At 40.6% G+C, this 18,022-nt stretch overlaps 1 protein-coding gene and 1 long non-coding RNA gene across 4 annotated transcripts in view; one reads left to right on the top strand and one right to left on the bottom strand.

Moving 5' to 3' along the window:
* Amacr (Alpha-methylacyl-CoA racemase) overlaps positions 1-18,022 on the bottom strand; it is a 37,646-nt gene that overhangs the window by 3,958 nt on the left and 15,666 nt on the right. Inside the window, exons 1-2 of one of the 3 annotated variants that reach the window (XM_017611449.1) lie at positions 3,648-8,952; positions 3,355-3,583 (exon numbers count right to left, since the gene is read on the bottom strand). The exons of 1 other annotated variant lie outside the window; for it this stretch is intronic. In XM_017611449.1, the coding sequence (XP_017466938.1) occupies positions 3,355-3,360 (6 nt within the window). In that variant the 5' untranslated portion in view covers positions 3,361-3,583; positions 3,648-8,952. Of the gene's footprint in view, positions 1-3,354; positions 3,584-3,647; positions 8,953-18,022 lie in introns of those variants that run through there. One more of the 3 variants, XR_001846937.1, reaches the window with a different exon arrangement.
* LOC108359536 (uncharacterized) lies at positions 12,289-13,442 on the top strand. Its single transcript, XR_001846938.1, has 2 exons — positions 12,289-12,496; positions 12,558-13,442. It is a non-coding gene; the product is annotated as an uncharacterized LOC108359536 (long non-coding RNA).

Below are 18,022 nucleotides of genomic sequence, written 5' to 3'. Positions count from 1 at the left end.
CGGACCCGGAGCGATGCGCGAGGTATTTTAGCCGGCAGTTCATACTGCATCCTCCGGTGGACAAAGCCAAGCGTCGAGTGACCAGAAGGCTGCACGAACTGCAACAACCGGTGCCCCCCGCTTTCACTTACGGTGAAGTTCAGGTGGCCATCGGGAAGGCGAAAGCCTCCNCGCCGACGATTGCTCGATCATGGCGACTGGGAATGGAATTGATGACCTGTGTTCGAAAGTAAACGGATATATCTCTGAACTTTCTCGCTTCTTCACTGCAAAGTGTCTAGCCCTCTCCCCCACGAAATCCTCTGCGACCCTGTTCACAACCTGGACGAAGGAGGTCAGGCTACCGCTAGGAATTCACGTCGATGACACACCAATTCCGACGGTGAATAATCCTAAAATACTCGGAGTAACATTCGACGGCCTGCTCTCCTTCTCTGCGCACGCAACCGCTATTGTCAATAAAGTTCAGAGCCGTAAAAAGGTCCTCAAGTCGCTAGCCGGCAGTACTTGGGGCAAAGACAAAGAAACGTTGCAGGCAACATACAAGGCAATAGGCCGGTTTTAAACTACGCAGCACCAGTGTGGTCGCCGGGGACTAGTAGGACGCAGTGGACGAAGCTACAGACGGTACAAAACACACAGCACTTAGGACAGCGACCGGATGCCTCCTGATTTCACCAGAACACCACCTCCACGACGAGGCGAAAATGCTCCCAATTAGGACGCCCAACACGATGCTCTGCAAGCAGTTTCTGGTTGGTAGCCACAGATGTGGCCACCCAAATAGACAGCTGCTTGCAGAGGAGCCCTCGCCGAGGCACGTCAGGAGGCATCTATATGAACTGACGGACGAAGTCCAGAGGTTCATTAAGCAGCCTCTGGACCCGTCAGCTCACAGACAGGCCCTGAACGGCATTCACAGGGATGCAGTCAGTATCTGGAATCGAGGACCTGTAAACTTATTTACAGATGGATCGAAGCTGAATGGGAAGGTGGGTGGAGGTGTCTTCTGCGAATAACTCTCCATCAACCTGAAATTTAGGTTACCGGATCACTGCAATGTTTTCCAGCCTGAGGTGGCCGCGATGAAAGAGGCTTCGGATTGGTTGCTCTCTAGTGTAACATCTGTTAAGGAGGTAAATATTTATTCTGACAGCCAAGCAGCCATCATGGCTCTTGGCTTCCTGACGGTGAGTTCGAAAACGGTGAGGGAGTGTTCGACTTCCCTATCGAACGCGTGTGATTATTTTGCTATTAAGCTTATTTGGGTTCCAGGTCACAGCGAAATCGCTGGCAACGGCATGGCTGATGAGCTCGAAAGACAGAGAACCCTCGAAGAATTACTTTCGTACAGGGGGGTCAGGGGGCTCCCCTGACCTCGTGTGGTCTGCTTCTGGACAGAACGACGTTTAGTCAGCTCAGCGAGCCTTGCAAGGTGGCAAAGTCCTTCTGGCCACGGGTGGACCGGAAGCGGTCTGGGAAGCTCTTCAGACTAAGCAAGCTGCATCTCTCACTATTGGTGAGAGTGCTTACTGGTCACTGGTAACCATGCCGTAAGGCTGAATGTCGTCGATAACCCTTCCCTGCAGGGAAAGCTACTAGTTGTGAACTAGAATTCTACCATTTTGCGTTTCAGTCCAACTAGTTCACGTTCTATCCTTTTTCAATGTTAGCGACTGGTATTTTTAACATTTGCGATGTCCTACGAGATGTCAATTGTCAGGCTATGCATCAGCATCTACTAGTAGAAATACTAGTAGCATCATAGCAGTTGATGAGATAGTCTGCCAATTCATCCCCTATGAAAAGCATTAGTATGCCTTTTTGCTCGCGGCGCTCCAACAGTCGCAATGGCCGACAGAGCAAAGCACTCGCGTGGTATGCCTGAGGTACCAGGTTCAAGCCCGGGCGCAGGGAAAATTTTTTTATTTTATTTTATTTTTTATATATTTTTACGGTTTTTTTTGTTCTTAAATTTAATTTAAAAAAAAAATTTTTTTTTAATCTATTTTTTTATTGCATAAGTATTTCTTCCCATATATTTGTTTCTTTTTTTTTTGTAATGCAACTAGATTTTTAAGTTTGTTATTTATATTTAAATTGAAATAATTATTCCTACTTACATTGGTCTAACTTTAAAAATCTTAACCACCTCCAAGCGGCCTCGAACCTGCGATCCCAGAACCAGAACCAGTAGTCTTCACGTGACGCCACAGCCGACATTTGTAAGAAAAGCAATCAATTGCGTTTTATTTTAGGCTTTGGCAATTCAAAGGCAGATGTCGCTGAACGCTTAAGTTCTTCGAAAATGTCGAACTGGTTTGGGTTTTCACTGCAGGGTTACTGCACCAGCATGGAGGATGATGAGGTGCAATCATCTCAACATCTGCTGCTCTGGTGCCCTGGTCGCACTTTTTCCACACTCCCGATGAGCTTTTGGGAGTGCACATCAGTCGACTCAAGAGCTTCGTTGTGAGCACGGAGCGTTTCTCCGGCAAAAAGCCATAGGTGTCGTCTTTCTCCCAGAGCCTCCCCCCTAGTTCACCTACCCATCCACTCTCTTTTCTCCGGCCTACATGCGCCCTTTTCCTTCTCTCCTATAAGGGCATCACAATGGACAGCTCAGTTGAGTCCAAGTGTGCCCCCATATGCGGAGGCAGCCCGCTTACCTAACCTAACCTAACCTAGTTTGCCCTTGTTATATTTGGTTTGTTTCACAAACCATGTTATATTATATAAATCGATATACTGAAAAAGTGAGCAGACATGCCACAACTTTTTTTTATAGAATGCAACTATAACGTCCAAGGTATATGTAAATGAAAACACTTTTGCTTGATCCCACCTACTTCACAACTGTATGTCTACGTATATAGTCAAAAACCCCTTGTTTTTATCCTTTCTATAAAAAATAAAATAAAATACTTAGAACCATAGTAAAAGAAAAATAAGATCATTTTGTATTGCCCAAATACCTCAACAAGAAGATTACATTGCCGTTTTTGATTTATCTTTAAAGAAAACTTAGAAATAGCTTAGAAATATGAAATATTAAATCACGTTTATCACTTTGCGCACATAAAAGGAAAAGACAAAGACTTTAAGAGTATATTGCAAGAAAACGGTAAATTTTTGGGCAACTATTTGAATACATAGTGATGTAAAATTTTATCTACTTCCATTCAGTGATGAAATTGATGGTACAATTGTCCTTTTTTCTGTACATTTTGGAAGCCAAAAGTACTATTGTACTACATTGACATTTTTGATACATTTTTGTCAAGATACGGTACTGCACCACAATTATGTCAAAATACCCCACTTATGTCAAAATACCGCACTCTATTTACTTACGGCCATATTATTGACACTCCGAATATGCCGGAATAAGAATATTTACGGAATAGAGGAGAATTAGTCGGAATAAGTGTATTATTGACGCATAGAATAAAATGGAATAAGGTGTAATAAGAATGTCGGAATTGTTATTCCGGGTGTAGAAACGCGATCTTGCGAGGAACAAAATAATAAGAGTTCGCCTTTTGCTGACAATAACGCTTTCCAAGGCGTGATCCTTTATTTCCTAAAAGTATAAATATGCGTGTAAGTTACAAATAATATATTAGCAATAGAAAAACAACTCTTACACTTTTGTGTGCTTTCCTCCTCTTGAAACGCCAGATCACGAATGAGTTTGGATTTTTTCATTAGTGATGTGGTCGTTTTTACAAAATTAGAAATCGATAACAATTATTACATTACATTAAGGTACAGTAGAGGATAGGTTCGCTTGAACAAGCAAGTAACTACAAAATCAACATTAAGGTACAAATAGATTAATACAATTGAGTGAACAAGCAAGTGACTGCGCTAACAGCCCCTCCCCCGTAAATCTAACCAGATTTACCCAACTCCAGCTTAGCTAAGATGCAGGCCGGCCGCTTAAATGTGCCCGTCTTCGTCTGGATTTGTGCGGCTCTGACCTGGTCGTCTTTACCCGGGAACACTTCGAATATTCGTCCCATGGGCCACCTCCATTGGTGCAAGCTTCTATCGCAGATGAGCACGATGTCGCCCACAGCTAAGGGCTTTAATGACGAATTGACGATATTTCCCGCCTCACACATCAGACTATATAGGGCGTGCTCCTGAAGACTTTCATTGTGTACTGCGTGGCCCATTGCTCTCTTAACACTTCTTACCAAACGTTCCCAGCACCCTCCAGCATGCGGATTCAATGGGCAATTGAAAATCCATTCTATATTATGACTGGCCAGCGCGTTGGCTATATTGCCCTTGTCGAACTCAGTCAGCTGTCTTTTCAGCTCTTTATCCGCACCGACGAAATTTGTTCCGTTATCGGAGCGAATGCGCACCGGGGTTCCGCGTCTACACACGAAATTACGTATGCATATCAAGCAGGCGTCTGTAGAGAGGTCTTTCGCTATTTCGAGGTGTATCGCTCGCGTGGTCAGACACGTAAAGAGAGCAATCCAGCGCCTCTCGCGCCGTCTGCCGATGACGATAGAGAACGGCCCTATAAAGTCTAGCCCGACGTAAGTGAAAGGCCTAACAAACGGTGTTAAGCGGTCGATCGGCAGTTGTCCCATCTTTGGTTAATGTGGTGCTGCTTTTTCCTTCATGCAAATCTGGCATCTCTTAGCGGCTCGTCGCACCTCGCACCTACTTCTGCTATTATCGTTGACTCGTTTTGGTGTTTCCATATGCGGTGGAAGTGATCTAAGATTATCTGTTAGGTGGCATCTTCTTGGTAGGATAACGGGGCGCCTGGTGTAAGTGGGGATTGCGACGGCCACATCTATCCGACCACCCAGCCTTATTACTCCTTCCTTGTCCATAGTCGGACTTAAGGTCCACAACGCGCTACTTTTATCTATTTGCTTGTTTGCACGCAGGGTGTGATATTCGTCCAGGAAAACCTCAATTTGTGTTGCCTTAATAACAGCTGTCTCAGCTCGCCTCAACTCGGACACCATCAGGACGCCATTGACTCGTGTCGCTCTTGTTCTGCGGCAATTTTCTCGGAATCGTAGTATCCAGCCAACAACTCGCTTCAATCTCGTAAAGGATGAAAATTTCCTAAAAAATGTAGTATCGGTTTTAATTAACAGAATAGCAAATTTGTTACGCAGCTCGACGTTCGTGCCCTCGTACGTTTCCTTTGGAGGCCAGCGTGTCTCCTCTTCTTTCAGGAATTTCGGACCCGTGATCCAGAGTGAGTCTCGTCTTTCATCTCTGGTACGCGTCCTGTGGTCTGCGGGGTTTAATGCGTTGGGTAACCACCTCCAGTCGTTGATGCCACTGCCATCCAGAATCTCATTAAATCGGTGTGCCACGTAAGGTTTATAGCGGCGGTGGTCGGATTTTATCCAAGATAGGACCGTTCTGAGTCAGACCACATCCCGACACTACACGGAATCTTCTCGTGACCTTCGACAATGCTTTCCCTAAGACGCGTGGCGAGCACGGCTGACTGCAGCTCGAGACGAGGCACGGACATGAGTTTTAGTGGCGCGCACTTAGTTTTACCCGCGACGAATGTCAGCTGAATGTTACCATTGTCGTCTGTTATCCTCCAGTAAGAAACAGCAGCGTAGGCCATCTCGCTGGCATCTACAAACACATGCAGCTCGGCCGGCGCTTTCATAAATGCAGCTCCGTAACGTGGTATGCTTACTTTCACCAATTCAGGCAACATTCGCAGCCACTTTCGCCATCTGTCGTACACTGCATTGGGTATGCCTCCATCCCAATCGACTCGCTCTCGCCATATCATTTGCAGGACTAATTTTGCTTCTAGGGTGTACTCTGCGGCGATCCCAAAGGGATCGAACACGGACATAGCCATACTGAGAACTTCTCGATTTGTCGGACGCCGCTTCTCCTTCAACACGTCTTGGTTAACCTTTCCAAAGGATAAAATAAATTTCAATTCATCTTGTTCCGTGTCCCAGAACATCCCAAGCACTTTTTGAAACATCCTTGCGTTTTCCCTATCGAGATTCAGAAGAGGTAAAAGTGGACTCTGTTTATTTAGGCTTCTAACGAGTTGCGAGTTAGATACGAACCTTTTAAGTTCGAAGCCCCCATTTTCATGAATATAGATAACCTGCTTCGTAACTCTCAAGGCCTCATCTGCGTTTGAAAAACAATACACGAAATCGTCGACGTAATGGTTGTTTACGATCGCCGCCGCAGCTTCCGGGAATCGCTCTTTAAAATCTTCCGCATTTTTATTCTTCACGAACTGCGCTGAGCACGGCGAACACGTAGCCCCAAACGTCATTACGTTTATAACGTACTCCTCCACCGGCACTCCAGGATCAGCTGTCCACAAGAAACGCTGTGAGGTCAAATCTTCATCTCTTATCCTCACTTGATGGAACATCTCGACGATATCCGCACAGACTCCAATAGGCTTCTGTCTGAATTTCATGAGGACTGTTGCTAACGGCTGCGAAAGATCAGGCCCACTTAGTAGCTCTGAGTTCAGCGAGACGCCCTGCGATTCTGCTGCAGCATCGAAAACGAGCCTGAGTTTCCCTGGTTTGTTAGGGTTGTATACGCCAAAATGAGGTAAGTACCACGTACGTTCGCTTGTCGTCTCTGCTTCCTCCTTGCTCAGCTTGCGGCAGTAACCCTTCTCAACATATTCCGCCATGATTGTTGTATATACTCTCTTCAGATGGTTATCACCTCTAAACTTTCTTTCCAAAGCTAGAAATCTATTCTCCGCCATCTTGCGGCTCTCTGGAAGCTTCACGTCGTCCCGCCTCCACAACAAACATGTTTCAAATTTACGACCATCGCGCTTAGTATCTTCATTCAAAAGTTTCTTGGCTCGTGCTACGTATTGAGGCTCGGCCACCTGCTTCACCTCACTTACGCCCATGTTCTCGTTGGTTATAAAATCGTCCACGAATCCTCCGGCTTGTCGGACGTTTCATCTCTTACCCTTGCAAACAGAGTGATAGCGTGCTTGAGTTAGAGTATTTGCCGTCCCATAGATAACTCAACCGAGTTTGGTGAGTACTACTGCATGTCCTCTGCTGCCATCGTATGCTGTACGTCGCGGAATACCAATGTGCGCGTTATCTAAGCCGATCAACAACTCTGGTGTAGCGTCGCTATATTGCCAGATCGGTAAGTGTCGGTGCTTGTAATGAAGATCAGATATACTAAGTGACTGCATTGGTAACTGAAGGTTCGAAACCGTGCGAACATCACGCATTGTAAACTTCCTGCGGTTACGACCGACACCAGAAATCTGTACACTCACCCTACGCGAAGGTTCTGTAACGGTCGTGCTACCAATCCACTGTAACGTCAAATTCTCGCTATCGCCCCTAAGCCCGAGGCGCGTTGCTAACTCACTATTTATCAAAAATATGGCTGACCGTTCATCGAAGAACGCGTAGCACTTAATTTCCTTACCATTGGCATATAGCAACACGGGGAATATCTTAAATAATAAGTTCGGCGCGGGACTATGCCCTATAGTATTCGTAAAGTCTTGCTGTACCTCTGCCTCAGATGCCCCATGCCTCTACGCCGCATGTCCTGATGCCGATGGTAAAGTCTGTTATGTGGCTAACTGCGGTGTCGACTGTGATGCCTACCCCCGCTGCCCTTGCTTCGCTAACTGCCACTCTCGATCTCTGGGTTCATGAAGAAGTGCGTGCAACATTTTCGTACAACCCCTAACTCCGCATTCGTGCTGTTCTTCACAAGCATTGCTGCGATGGTTTCCCTTCAAGCAGTTGAAACACAGCCTTTTTCGACGAATTAGACGCCACCTGTCACCGAGATCCATCGCCAGAAATCTCCTGCATTTACTTAACCGGTGTCTCTCTGCCCATGCATCACACTTCGTTCGCGATGAACCGTCACTGATAGCCTCGCTCGCGTGGAAAAACCTCGGACGCCCCTCATATTTATTTTGGCGTTGCTCCGAACCCGTATACGCGCAGGCTGAGCTCACAATCGTTGACAGCTCTTCGCCATTCGCTGAAGTGACAAATTGTTGGTCTCGGAACAATTGATGTAGCATGACGTACCCACTCGATGCATCTTTGTACCGGAAGCTTCAGCAGCAGTTCTTCCATCATCGTCGGATTGGACAAATGGTGTTCGCAGTCAGCCGCCTGAAGAAACGAAGACAACTTCTGGACTTTGGTCGCGAATGTCACTAGTTGCTCAATGCGACTTTCGCAAATTGGGGCAATATTTCTAATTTTGTTAATTTGGCTCTTCACTAGCTGTTCCGGCTTTCCAAAACGCTCCCCTAAGACTTTAATAATTTGAGATACGTTTCTGCTATGAATCAATAAGCATTCGATAGTGTCTCTCGCCTTGCCTTTGACCGTCTTTTGTAGCCGCATCATATTTTGAGTGTCACTGTATTGATACTCTTCACTTGTCATTAAAAAAGTTTCTTTAAACATCGGCCAGTCTTCTGGCCGCCCATCAAATTCCGGCAAATCGTATAGTTTACGTGTCGGAGCGGGCTGGGAGCTAGCTTGAGAACGACCGATTACGCTGGATGCCGTCGCAATTATTTCGTCGGTGGCAACCGGGTTTGCTTGCACTAATCTGTTTTGCCTTATTTCTTCTTGAAGATTTTGCACCTACTGAAGAATTTCAGTTAGTATCATCTCGAGCGATTGGTGAGCGAGTGAACTCGCTGGAGGCTGTCGAATAACCGTTTCTTCGAAATCGTCATATGTATCGCTATCTCCCTCTCTCGTAGCGGCATCCTTACTTACTTCGGAACGCTTTTCCGCATAATTAAAATGGTTGCTGGCAAATTATTTCGCGCGCTTTTTGTAGTAATGGCGCCAATTTTTTCTACTACGTTTCTGTTCCACCCACATTTCTACCCGTGACAAACCACCGACTACAATGCTTTACCCCCAGATCAATTTCTTAAGGCACTTACCAAATGAGCTTTGTTTCGAATACGGATAGCACTAATCCTCTTGCTTCTCTTACGTTCAACCTTCTTTCTTCTGTCACGTGCTGCCCAATACTTCTCCTGACCCGATAGTTGCCTCGGTTCCGGCACAAGTAATTATCCTCGAATAACGCTGAAGTCCACGTGCGCCTGCGCACTACCCTCTCGGGATTACTTATTTCAGCTAGCTTCTCGCCTGAGCTCTCAAGCACCTTAACACAACGACTAAATCTAGTGGTGCAGCTCACTATTCGACGATAGGATGTTTCCGGCCTTCTTATAACCGATAAGACTCAGTCCAATATGTTGGCAGCGTGCTTATAAAAGTGAATAAAGGCTGTAGAAACGCGATCTGGCGAGGAATGAAATAATAAGAGCTCGCCTTTTGCTGACAATAACGCTTTCCAAGGCGTGATGCTTTATTTCCTAAAAGTATAAATATGCGTGTAAGTTACAATTAATATATTAGCAATAGAAAAACCACTCTTACACTTTTGTGTGCCCTCCTCTTTTTTTTTTGGGTTTTGGGTAGGTTGGCCGGTTTATATAAAACTACCGCCAGGTTATTCCTCTGCTTTCAAAGTATTTTTTTAGTACGTTGTCTTCCAAATGTTGTATTAAATCGTCGCTCCACTGATACACGATGGTAATACCGCTAAGGGCCAGAACCNTTAATATATTAGCAATAGAAAAACCACTCTTACACTTTTGTGTGCCCTCCTCTTTTTTTTTTGGGTTTTGGGTAGGTTGGCCGGTTTATATAAAACTACCGCCAGGTTATTCCTCTGCTTTCAAAGTATTTTTTTAGTACGTTGTCTTCCAAATGTTGTATTAAATCGTCGCTCCACTGATACACGATGGTAATACCGCTAAGGGCCAGAACCACGTGCAAAAGTTTCTGCTTATGTATCAAACGTCTTATTACTTTCAATTATTAATCAATTATAACAAAATTAAAGTGTACTGTGATTTAATGGTCCACAAGTAACCAGGTTATTCCTCCAATTGTTAGGTATGTCAATGTATTAAAGATTAAAATTTAAATGGCTGGAAACAAAGCCCTCATGTCGCCAGGTTCTTCCTCCAATTTGGTAATTTATTGTATTTTAATGGCAGGGAGCTATGTCCTCATATCGCCAGGTTATTCCTCCAATTTGATAATTTTATAATTATTCGTCAAATTATTTTAGGTTGTGTGCAAAAATTTTCTGTTGCGTTATGTGGAACAGTTACAGTGCATGTTACTTTTTTATTTCGCAGTTACTTTGTTCATACGATAGTACCGTATCAACGGTACGCTTCATGAACGAAAGACAAGATCACGCGGGAAGAAAAGAAAGAAAAAAGTTATTTTCTAGCTGCCGAAATCTTGACGCCATCTTTGTTGTAAGAAGTAAACCACGAAGAGAACGGAGAAAACCGCGAAATTGTTTAACGCATGAATAATCAATTTCATTATGAAAATTCTTCTATAAATCATGTCGTTGTGTTAAATTATTCTTTATCTTATGTGTACACACGTTGTCACAGGCGAAAATGAAGAAAATTGCAGTAAAAAGCCACCACCAAATTGTAAACAACGAAGAAATGTAAACAAACGGCTAATGTCAAAATCGTTAAACTTTTTCCTAAATGCGATTCTAACGGGCTACTCTCCTGCCCGCGTGATCTTGTCTTTTTGGTTCATGGGTACGCTTTAACATATTCATTTAGTTTTTATATCTACTCTTTTTCAATAAACGTCTATTACTTATGTAATTATTATATTATTTGTAGTATTATCTTCTCTTGTTTTTAAAACTTTTAATTTTGTATTTAATGAACCGACTTCATTTTTATGTATAAAGGTGCTGGCCCAATGCAGGCTTGCTTTGCTTGCTTCGCTGCGAGAAGCGTCAAAAATTATCTGAAATATATTAAAACGTATAAAGGCTGGCCAAATGGCAGCTTTTCTTCACTTGCTTTAAGCACCTCAAAGTTTGAAATAGGCAAATGTTTTATTTGAAAGCGTTTTGTAGGCTTTTGACAAAGAGGTATGTTCCTTTCAAAATAGATAAATTCAAACAAAAATTTGCTTACTTAATTTAAAAAAGTCACAGAAAATGCAGGTAATTCGAGATGAAATAAAAATGAGTCATTGTTTCCATATTTATATTTAACATATCGTTATCTTATAGTAAAAAGTTGCAAAGCCCACTTTTACAAATTTTACACGAGAGGAAAAAACTTCTTATAGCTCTTTTCTTCAAGTAAATCGCTTTTTTAAGTTATAGTTTTTTTAGTAAATGTAGATATAGATATGTATGTATCATTAATATCATTTCTTTTATCAAGCGGTGATACAAAAAAGAAGGTAGTTTCACTTTAAAATTTTTTGACATAAACTGTGCTTATGACGTTTATGCTTTTCGTAAATTGCTCGAGTATCAGTGCCACCTCAACAAATTATTGTTTTGGAAATTTTATTATTTTTAAAGGAATTTTTTATGCATTAAAAAATAACAACACGCAAGGTAAGTTTACTTATTTCATCGTATTAGCATAGCTGTTAATAAGTGAGTATTAATTTAAAATACCTTAAATTACCTTAAATAGATATGATTTCTTTTAAATACAAATATTTCGAATTCAATTAAAAATAAATCTAAAAGTTTTTGATACATTTTTTAGAGTTTTCTAGGAAATATTTATTAACGTTAAGGGAACAGACATTGACTTTTCAACCAGACAGCTGGTTACTTTGACAGCGTTCCAAGCCACCATTCGGCCGAGCAAGTTTTCAAAGTAAATCAAAGCAAATTGAAGTCAGCAAGGCGCGCAAAGCAAGCCTGCATTGGGCCAGCGCCTTAAATTAATCAGATATTTGCTTTAACAAAAAACTCGACAGGTCAACACGACCATACTCGTCGAGGAGCCATTTTGAACTGGTACTTTCCTCTTCTTGAAACGCCAGATCTCAGTATATCCAGTAAAAAAACTGTGGTGAAGTCCTTTATGGGGATAAAGTTTCCAGAGGTGAAATTTTAGGTAGCACACAATTTCTTACACGCATGGTTGCTTTTCAGCACTCATGAAAGAAACTAAAGACATATTTGAAAAAAAGTTCATAAAGTACATTAACTTTTGAAAGAAATACCATATAATGTATGTACTCTGGTTAATAATATCAAAAAATGTATTAGAACCATCGTTTAATGTTATATTTGGTACAAATTAATATTGCTGACCCGAACGCTCTGCGCCTTGCCACTGAATAATATATTTACTTAAAATGACATCCCTGGTCCTTGTTCTTTCTGTATCGCATCGTGGTGAATTCACATTTCTCAGAAATTTGACAACAAAACAAAGGGCGTATTTTATTTGCTAATTTTTGCGATTTCTATTGTTTGATGTAAATTTATGTCTTTTGAGGATATGTTGAGGCAATAAAGAAGGCGCAGTTTGAAAATGGAGTTATTAGTAATGAAGTAGCAGGCATATTTGGAAAATTATGCCGATAAACAGGATGGAATTTGGAAAGTAAGTGCCTGGTTGCAGCATATCTATGTATTAAAAAGTATTTAATTAAATTGTTTAATAGAAATGTTATAAATCGAGTGGCTCATCTACGATGTGCTCCAAACATTTGGCGAACTTTTTTTTCGCCTTTTCAATGTGCTAAGTAAGAAACCGCAAACAAAGGGCAGACAACCTTCCCGGAAGCTGCCTCCTGTCCCTGAGTCGAAGCTGAAGTTCAGCAAGAAGCATGCCAGCAAACTGCTACCCTGATCAAGCGTAAACTAAAGCGCTCTGCTGCGATTACACTCCGTAAACGTGAAAACTTGGTGCATGCTGAGAAATATCAAACAAGAAAACTCCGGGATGGACGCCGTGAGATGAAGTTCCGCCGTGTGGAGAAATAACGCGGCCAATTCTACGTGTCTAAAAAATCCAAATTGGCTTTTGTGATCCGTATCCGCGATATCAACAAAGTTGCACCAAAAGTTTTACTGTTGTTCCGTTTTCGCCACATTAAACACGGTTTGTTCATCAAATTGAACAAGGCAACCATTAATAACCTACGTATGCCGAACCCTATATGGGGTTATCCAAATCTTAAATCAGTTCGTTAATTGATGTACAAACGTGGAATTGTCTAGCACAACCATCAACGTGTCCCAATCTCTGACAGCAAATTGCTTAAAGCGCACGAAATTCAGTGCGTTGATTATTTGGAGCACGAAATATTCACTGTTGGAACCCACTTCAAGAAAGCCCCCAACTTCCTGATGCCATTCAAGCTCAACACATCAAACCGAGGCTGGCGCAAGAAGGCTAATCACTACGTTGAGGTTGGTGTTTTCGGTAGCCGTGAGCATAAGATCAACAAACTGTTCCGAAAGATCGCTTAAAGAATTTTTATTTTGTATTTAAAGCGACAATATACTTTGGCACATCTTCAAAAGGCGCCCAAGCAAAAAAAAAAGAAAATTAAAAAATTCGGGAAGTTGACTTCACACGGGTCGATTTCTGTCGATTGGAAAATCGACTGAGATATTGACCAGCCAAAACGCTTACATTTTACGGTTGAAGTGCAATTTACACGGGTAGATTTCAGTTAAACGACAAACAGCGACCGTGTAAAGGCAGCTTAAATAACGTTCAAATTAATGATCACTTTTGAGATGGAAAATACCAATGGGTCGTATGAATAAAAACTGAGCAATTGCTTTTTCTTAAAATTTCATACCGGTTACTTCACTTTTGTTTGAATAAATCGAGTAAAAGGTGTGAAATTTTAAGAAAAAGTAATTGATTATTTTTATTCATACGGCCCAGTAACCATTTCATAATTTCGAAAATTATTCCATTTATATTTGTTCTTGCATTTTCCACACCACCTGTGAGGTAAGCTTTTAGGCGCGTTACCGATTTTTTTTTTAAGGTGCTCGGTTCCTCAGGATTCCTATTTTTACCTTTACAACTTAACTTAAAAAGAATTAAAACTAAAGTATGCAATATATAAAGAAAATTAAAAATTGTCTTACATCTAGTAAACATAAAAAATTGCAAAAATTAAATTCATTATTCATTATAAAATAAAATTAAATATCTCACAATTCAGTTGAAGTGTATACATATATATCTATGTACATATTTACAAAATGTGGTCTGTATGCACCCACAGTAAGTTCCCATAAAACCCAGCCTAAATTCAGAACTGAAAAAAACGAGCAAATGGGGTCGGAAACTACTAGCTTTAAAAGCATAATGTGGAAAATGTTTGAAGAGCTGAAACTGTATTGCAATAATGAAAATACCAGTGCATAAATTGGAAAAATTGTTTTTGTTTTGCTGTATAATTTTTGAAAATATTGGTTCAGATGGAATTTCGTTATTTGTTTTGGTTTTTCGGGTCATTAATGATGCACCCAGGGTTGCATTTACTGTCTATGAAAATATTTCATGAGCGTTCCAAAATTAGCTCCGAGCAACTAAAAGTTGGTTAAGCTTAAATGAAATAGTTTTTTATTAAATATTTATTCCTGGTATTTAGTAAAAAACATCAATACTAATGTATGAAAAACAAAACATCAATACTAATGTATGAAATGAAGTAAATAAAAATCTACAAATACATTCCATGAATATTTTGTCACAGAGCCATTATTAAATTTAGACATAGCTTTGTCAGGCGTTGGTACTGACGTATATAGAATTAATGCGTTAGAGAGAGATAAATATACAAGTTCAACGCGCTAATTTAGGTATACTTGTATGTAAATACCTGTTACTCGTCTGGCATATACTCCAACTGCGAAAATAATGACAATTATAATTTATGTAGATCCCTGGATAAAAGATTGTCACAAGTTACTTTCGGTAACTCACGATTGAAGTTTGGAATGCAATTTCTCAGAAACACGACTACAGATTTTCTCCAAAGTGTCGGAGAATGCTATGTACTAGTTCATGAAATTCTTAAATTATCTTATTTTTTTTAGTTTAGTGTCAACCATTTATGAGTTTAATAAAATTTTGTCGTATACGACATTTGTCAAAAAATTTGCAGTCAGTTTTAGTGATATACGCCAAAATGTGATAACAATTTTTATAAATTAACCATACTTTTTACTAATCAGCCTAATCGTGAGTTTCGCCCGAACAAAATTTCGCCAACAATTTTTTCATCCACCTGTAGTGAACACACGCAAACGAAAAGTGACCCGGTTCTAGAAAATGAAACTCATGATAAAGCTGAATATGTCGGAAACTAAAGAAGAACAGATAACTCTATTTGAAAGATCTTGATTAGTTTAGTACGACAGCAATACTAACGCAATTTGTACCAAATAACCGAAAAAATTTTAGTCAATTAGTCGGAAACTAAAGAAGATATCCAAAAACCACAAATTGTCAAAATGACGCTTCCGGCAATTTTCCATCCAGGCGACGATATTTGAATAGGTTTGTATAGTTACCAATAGTCAGTACTAATTTGTACTGGAACCTGCAAACTTTTACTGGAAAAGTGTATGATAACCCAAAAAATTTGCAAGAGAGCACTGAATCGAGAGCGTAACAACACGAGAGAGCTGCAAATTCTTGCTAGTGAAATTTTTACTAGCAGAAATTAGCTAGCAGAAGAAGAAGAAGAATAAATGTCAAAAGAATATATAAAAAGTGGTGTTACTAGCTCAGTTGATTTTGTGTATGTGTTTCGCCGCACGGCTTCTGATATCAAATTGAAAAATTTTGTTTGAATTTCTACTCACACTTACAGGTTTTGACAGTTTATGCCGCCAAAGCAAAAACAAAATACATGTAAATTTTTGTTTTTGTACTCCTGCTATCACCTTATATTGATTCGCCTTGGCACAAACAAAAGTAAAATGAGTGGAAATCATAATATTAATGATGTACTGGACAGTGTAAGTGCTTGTGTGTAAAGCAAAGAGTTTAAAACTGATTTATAAATAGTAAAATGTTTACAGCAGATTGTCAAAGCAGTGCAACAACTGTTCTCTTGCAAGTTTTTGCTAGTTTTGTGTTCAATAACCTCTTCTGCTAGTTTTCTCTTCTTCTCAATTTTACGCTCTATTTTGCTTTTACGCTCTCGCTGCAATGTTTTACTGGAGAAGTTACTATACAAACCTAATGTTACTCGCATATTTTCGAGCCTGTATGTAAATTTTCGGGAAAAAGGTTAAAAAGTATATTCATCTGCTGAAAAGATATTTTCGCAGATTCACAATTTATTTAAAATAAATCTATCAGCCCTATCTCCAATTCCATGTGAATAAATCTCTCCAGTGCTTAAATAATTTTCACCACATTAAATAGCTGCACAACACCCTAATTGCCGAAAAAGCGTTGCTTGCAACACTAGTCCTTTATGGGGACCAAACTTGGTAAAAAAAAATAGCTAAGTTTGTTTACTGGATATACTGAGCGCCAGATCACGAATGAGTTTGGATTTTTTCATTAGTGATGTGATCGTTTTTACAAAATTAGAAATCGATATCACTTATTACATTACATTAAGGTACAATAGAGGATAGGTTCGCTTGAGCAAGCAAGTAACTACGAAAATAACATTAAGGTACAAAAAGATTAATACAATTGAATGAACAAGCAGGTGACTGCGCCAACACCGGGTAATAACTAAGCGGGCAGAAACTAGCGAATAAGGCAGTTATTCTATTTAATTCATTCAAAATTCATTATTGACTTACAATTGCTTTCGAAATACCTACAGGTAAGAAATGTAAACTGTTTTTAGTTTGTAACTATATTTTTTTTATCCATTTTAGGTGATATAATGGCGCGCCCATCTCGAACCAATGTGCTGATCGGAATTGACGTGTTCAACGCATTTACGACGAAGACCACAAAAATGGACTCGTGCGACGATTTTGACTTTTTTTTCTCGATTCCGTATGACAAATGCAAGATTTGAGCACGTGCTACACTTGATTGTGCCTTACATGCCAGAAGTACATCAAAGGTATCAAAAGCTGTATTGAGTTCATATGTATACTAATTAAATATACAGACACCGCTATATCTCACACGAAGTGCAGCTACTATGCACATTGCGTTTCTTGGCTGCTGGTAGCATACAGTCTATCGTTGGTGATATTATACGAGTTTCCCAACCTACGATTAGCAACTTGTTGCCAAAAGTGTGCAAAGCAGTTCTCCGAATTCTACCTGATATAGTTAGAATGCCGCGGACACAGGGGGAACTAAAAACGCCGGCTGCCCTTTTCTATATGTTTGGAAATTTGCCAAGAGTCATTGGAGCCATTGACTGTACACACAGAAAAATTCAGTCACCGGGAGGCCCAAACGCGGAAATATTCCGAAACAGGAAGGGATATTTTTCTTTGAATGTTCAAACGGTTGCAGCAGCTAATCTGAAAATCTGAACACCGTTACACGATGGCAGGATTGGCACACGACTCGTCTATATTTCGATCGAGTGCACTATGGCAGCAATTCGAAGGGGGCGAATTTCGCCACTACATTTTAGTCGGTGATTCCGGCTATGCCAATTCTCCCTTCCTGGCAACACCATTCGCAAAAAATTGTTCTGAGCTTCGCGCTGGATTACAACACGTACAAGAATATCAGCGGGCAATTATCGCCACAAGGAATTGCGTGGAACGCTCATATGGAGTGCTGAAGCGACGCTTTCCAGCATTTGCCTATGGTTTGCGTGCCAAAACATCGACTGCATAAATGCTTGTTGCGACCGCTGCAGTACTCCACAACATCTGTATCGATGAGAATGAGCAATTACCCAAAACACCACCTTGCTTCACTAGCAACGAAATAGAGATCAACATTGGTGCGACAGAAGATACTCCAAATAGTAACCATGCCAGTGAACACACACACCAATCACTTGACTTGATTAGAAAAGAGGATAATTTCATTTAATTAATTTATTTTTTGCAATGAATAACATTTTTTTTTTTTATAGTTAAATAATTAATATGTCGTCATAAATGCTCGAATCTTCAAGCTCCTTCTGGACGATTTTTTCAGATTCTTGTGCAT

This window comes from Rhagoletis zephyria, unplaced genomic scaffold, assembly GCF_001687245.7.
Source record: "Rhagoletis zephyria isolate East Lansing unplaced genomic scaffold, Rhagoletis_zephyria_1.1 Rzeph_scaffold_00406, whole genome shotgun sequence".
NCBI lineage: Eukaryota > Metazoa > Arthropoda > Insecta > Diptera > Tephritidae > Rhagoletis > Rhagoletis zephyria.
The sequence above is the reverse complement of the archived record's forward strand: the minus strand, read 5'-3'. Positions and strand labels throughout refer to the sequence as shown.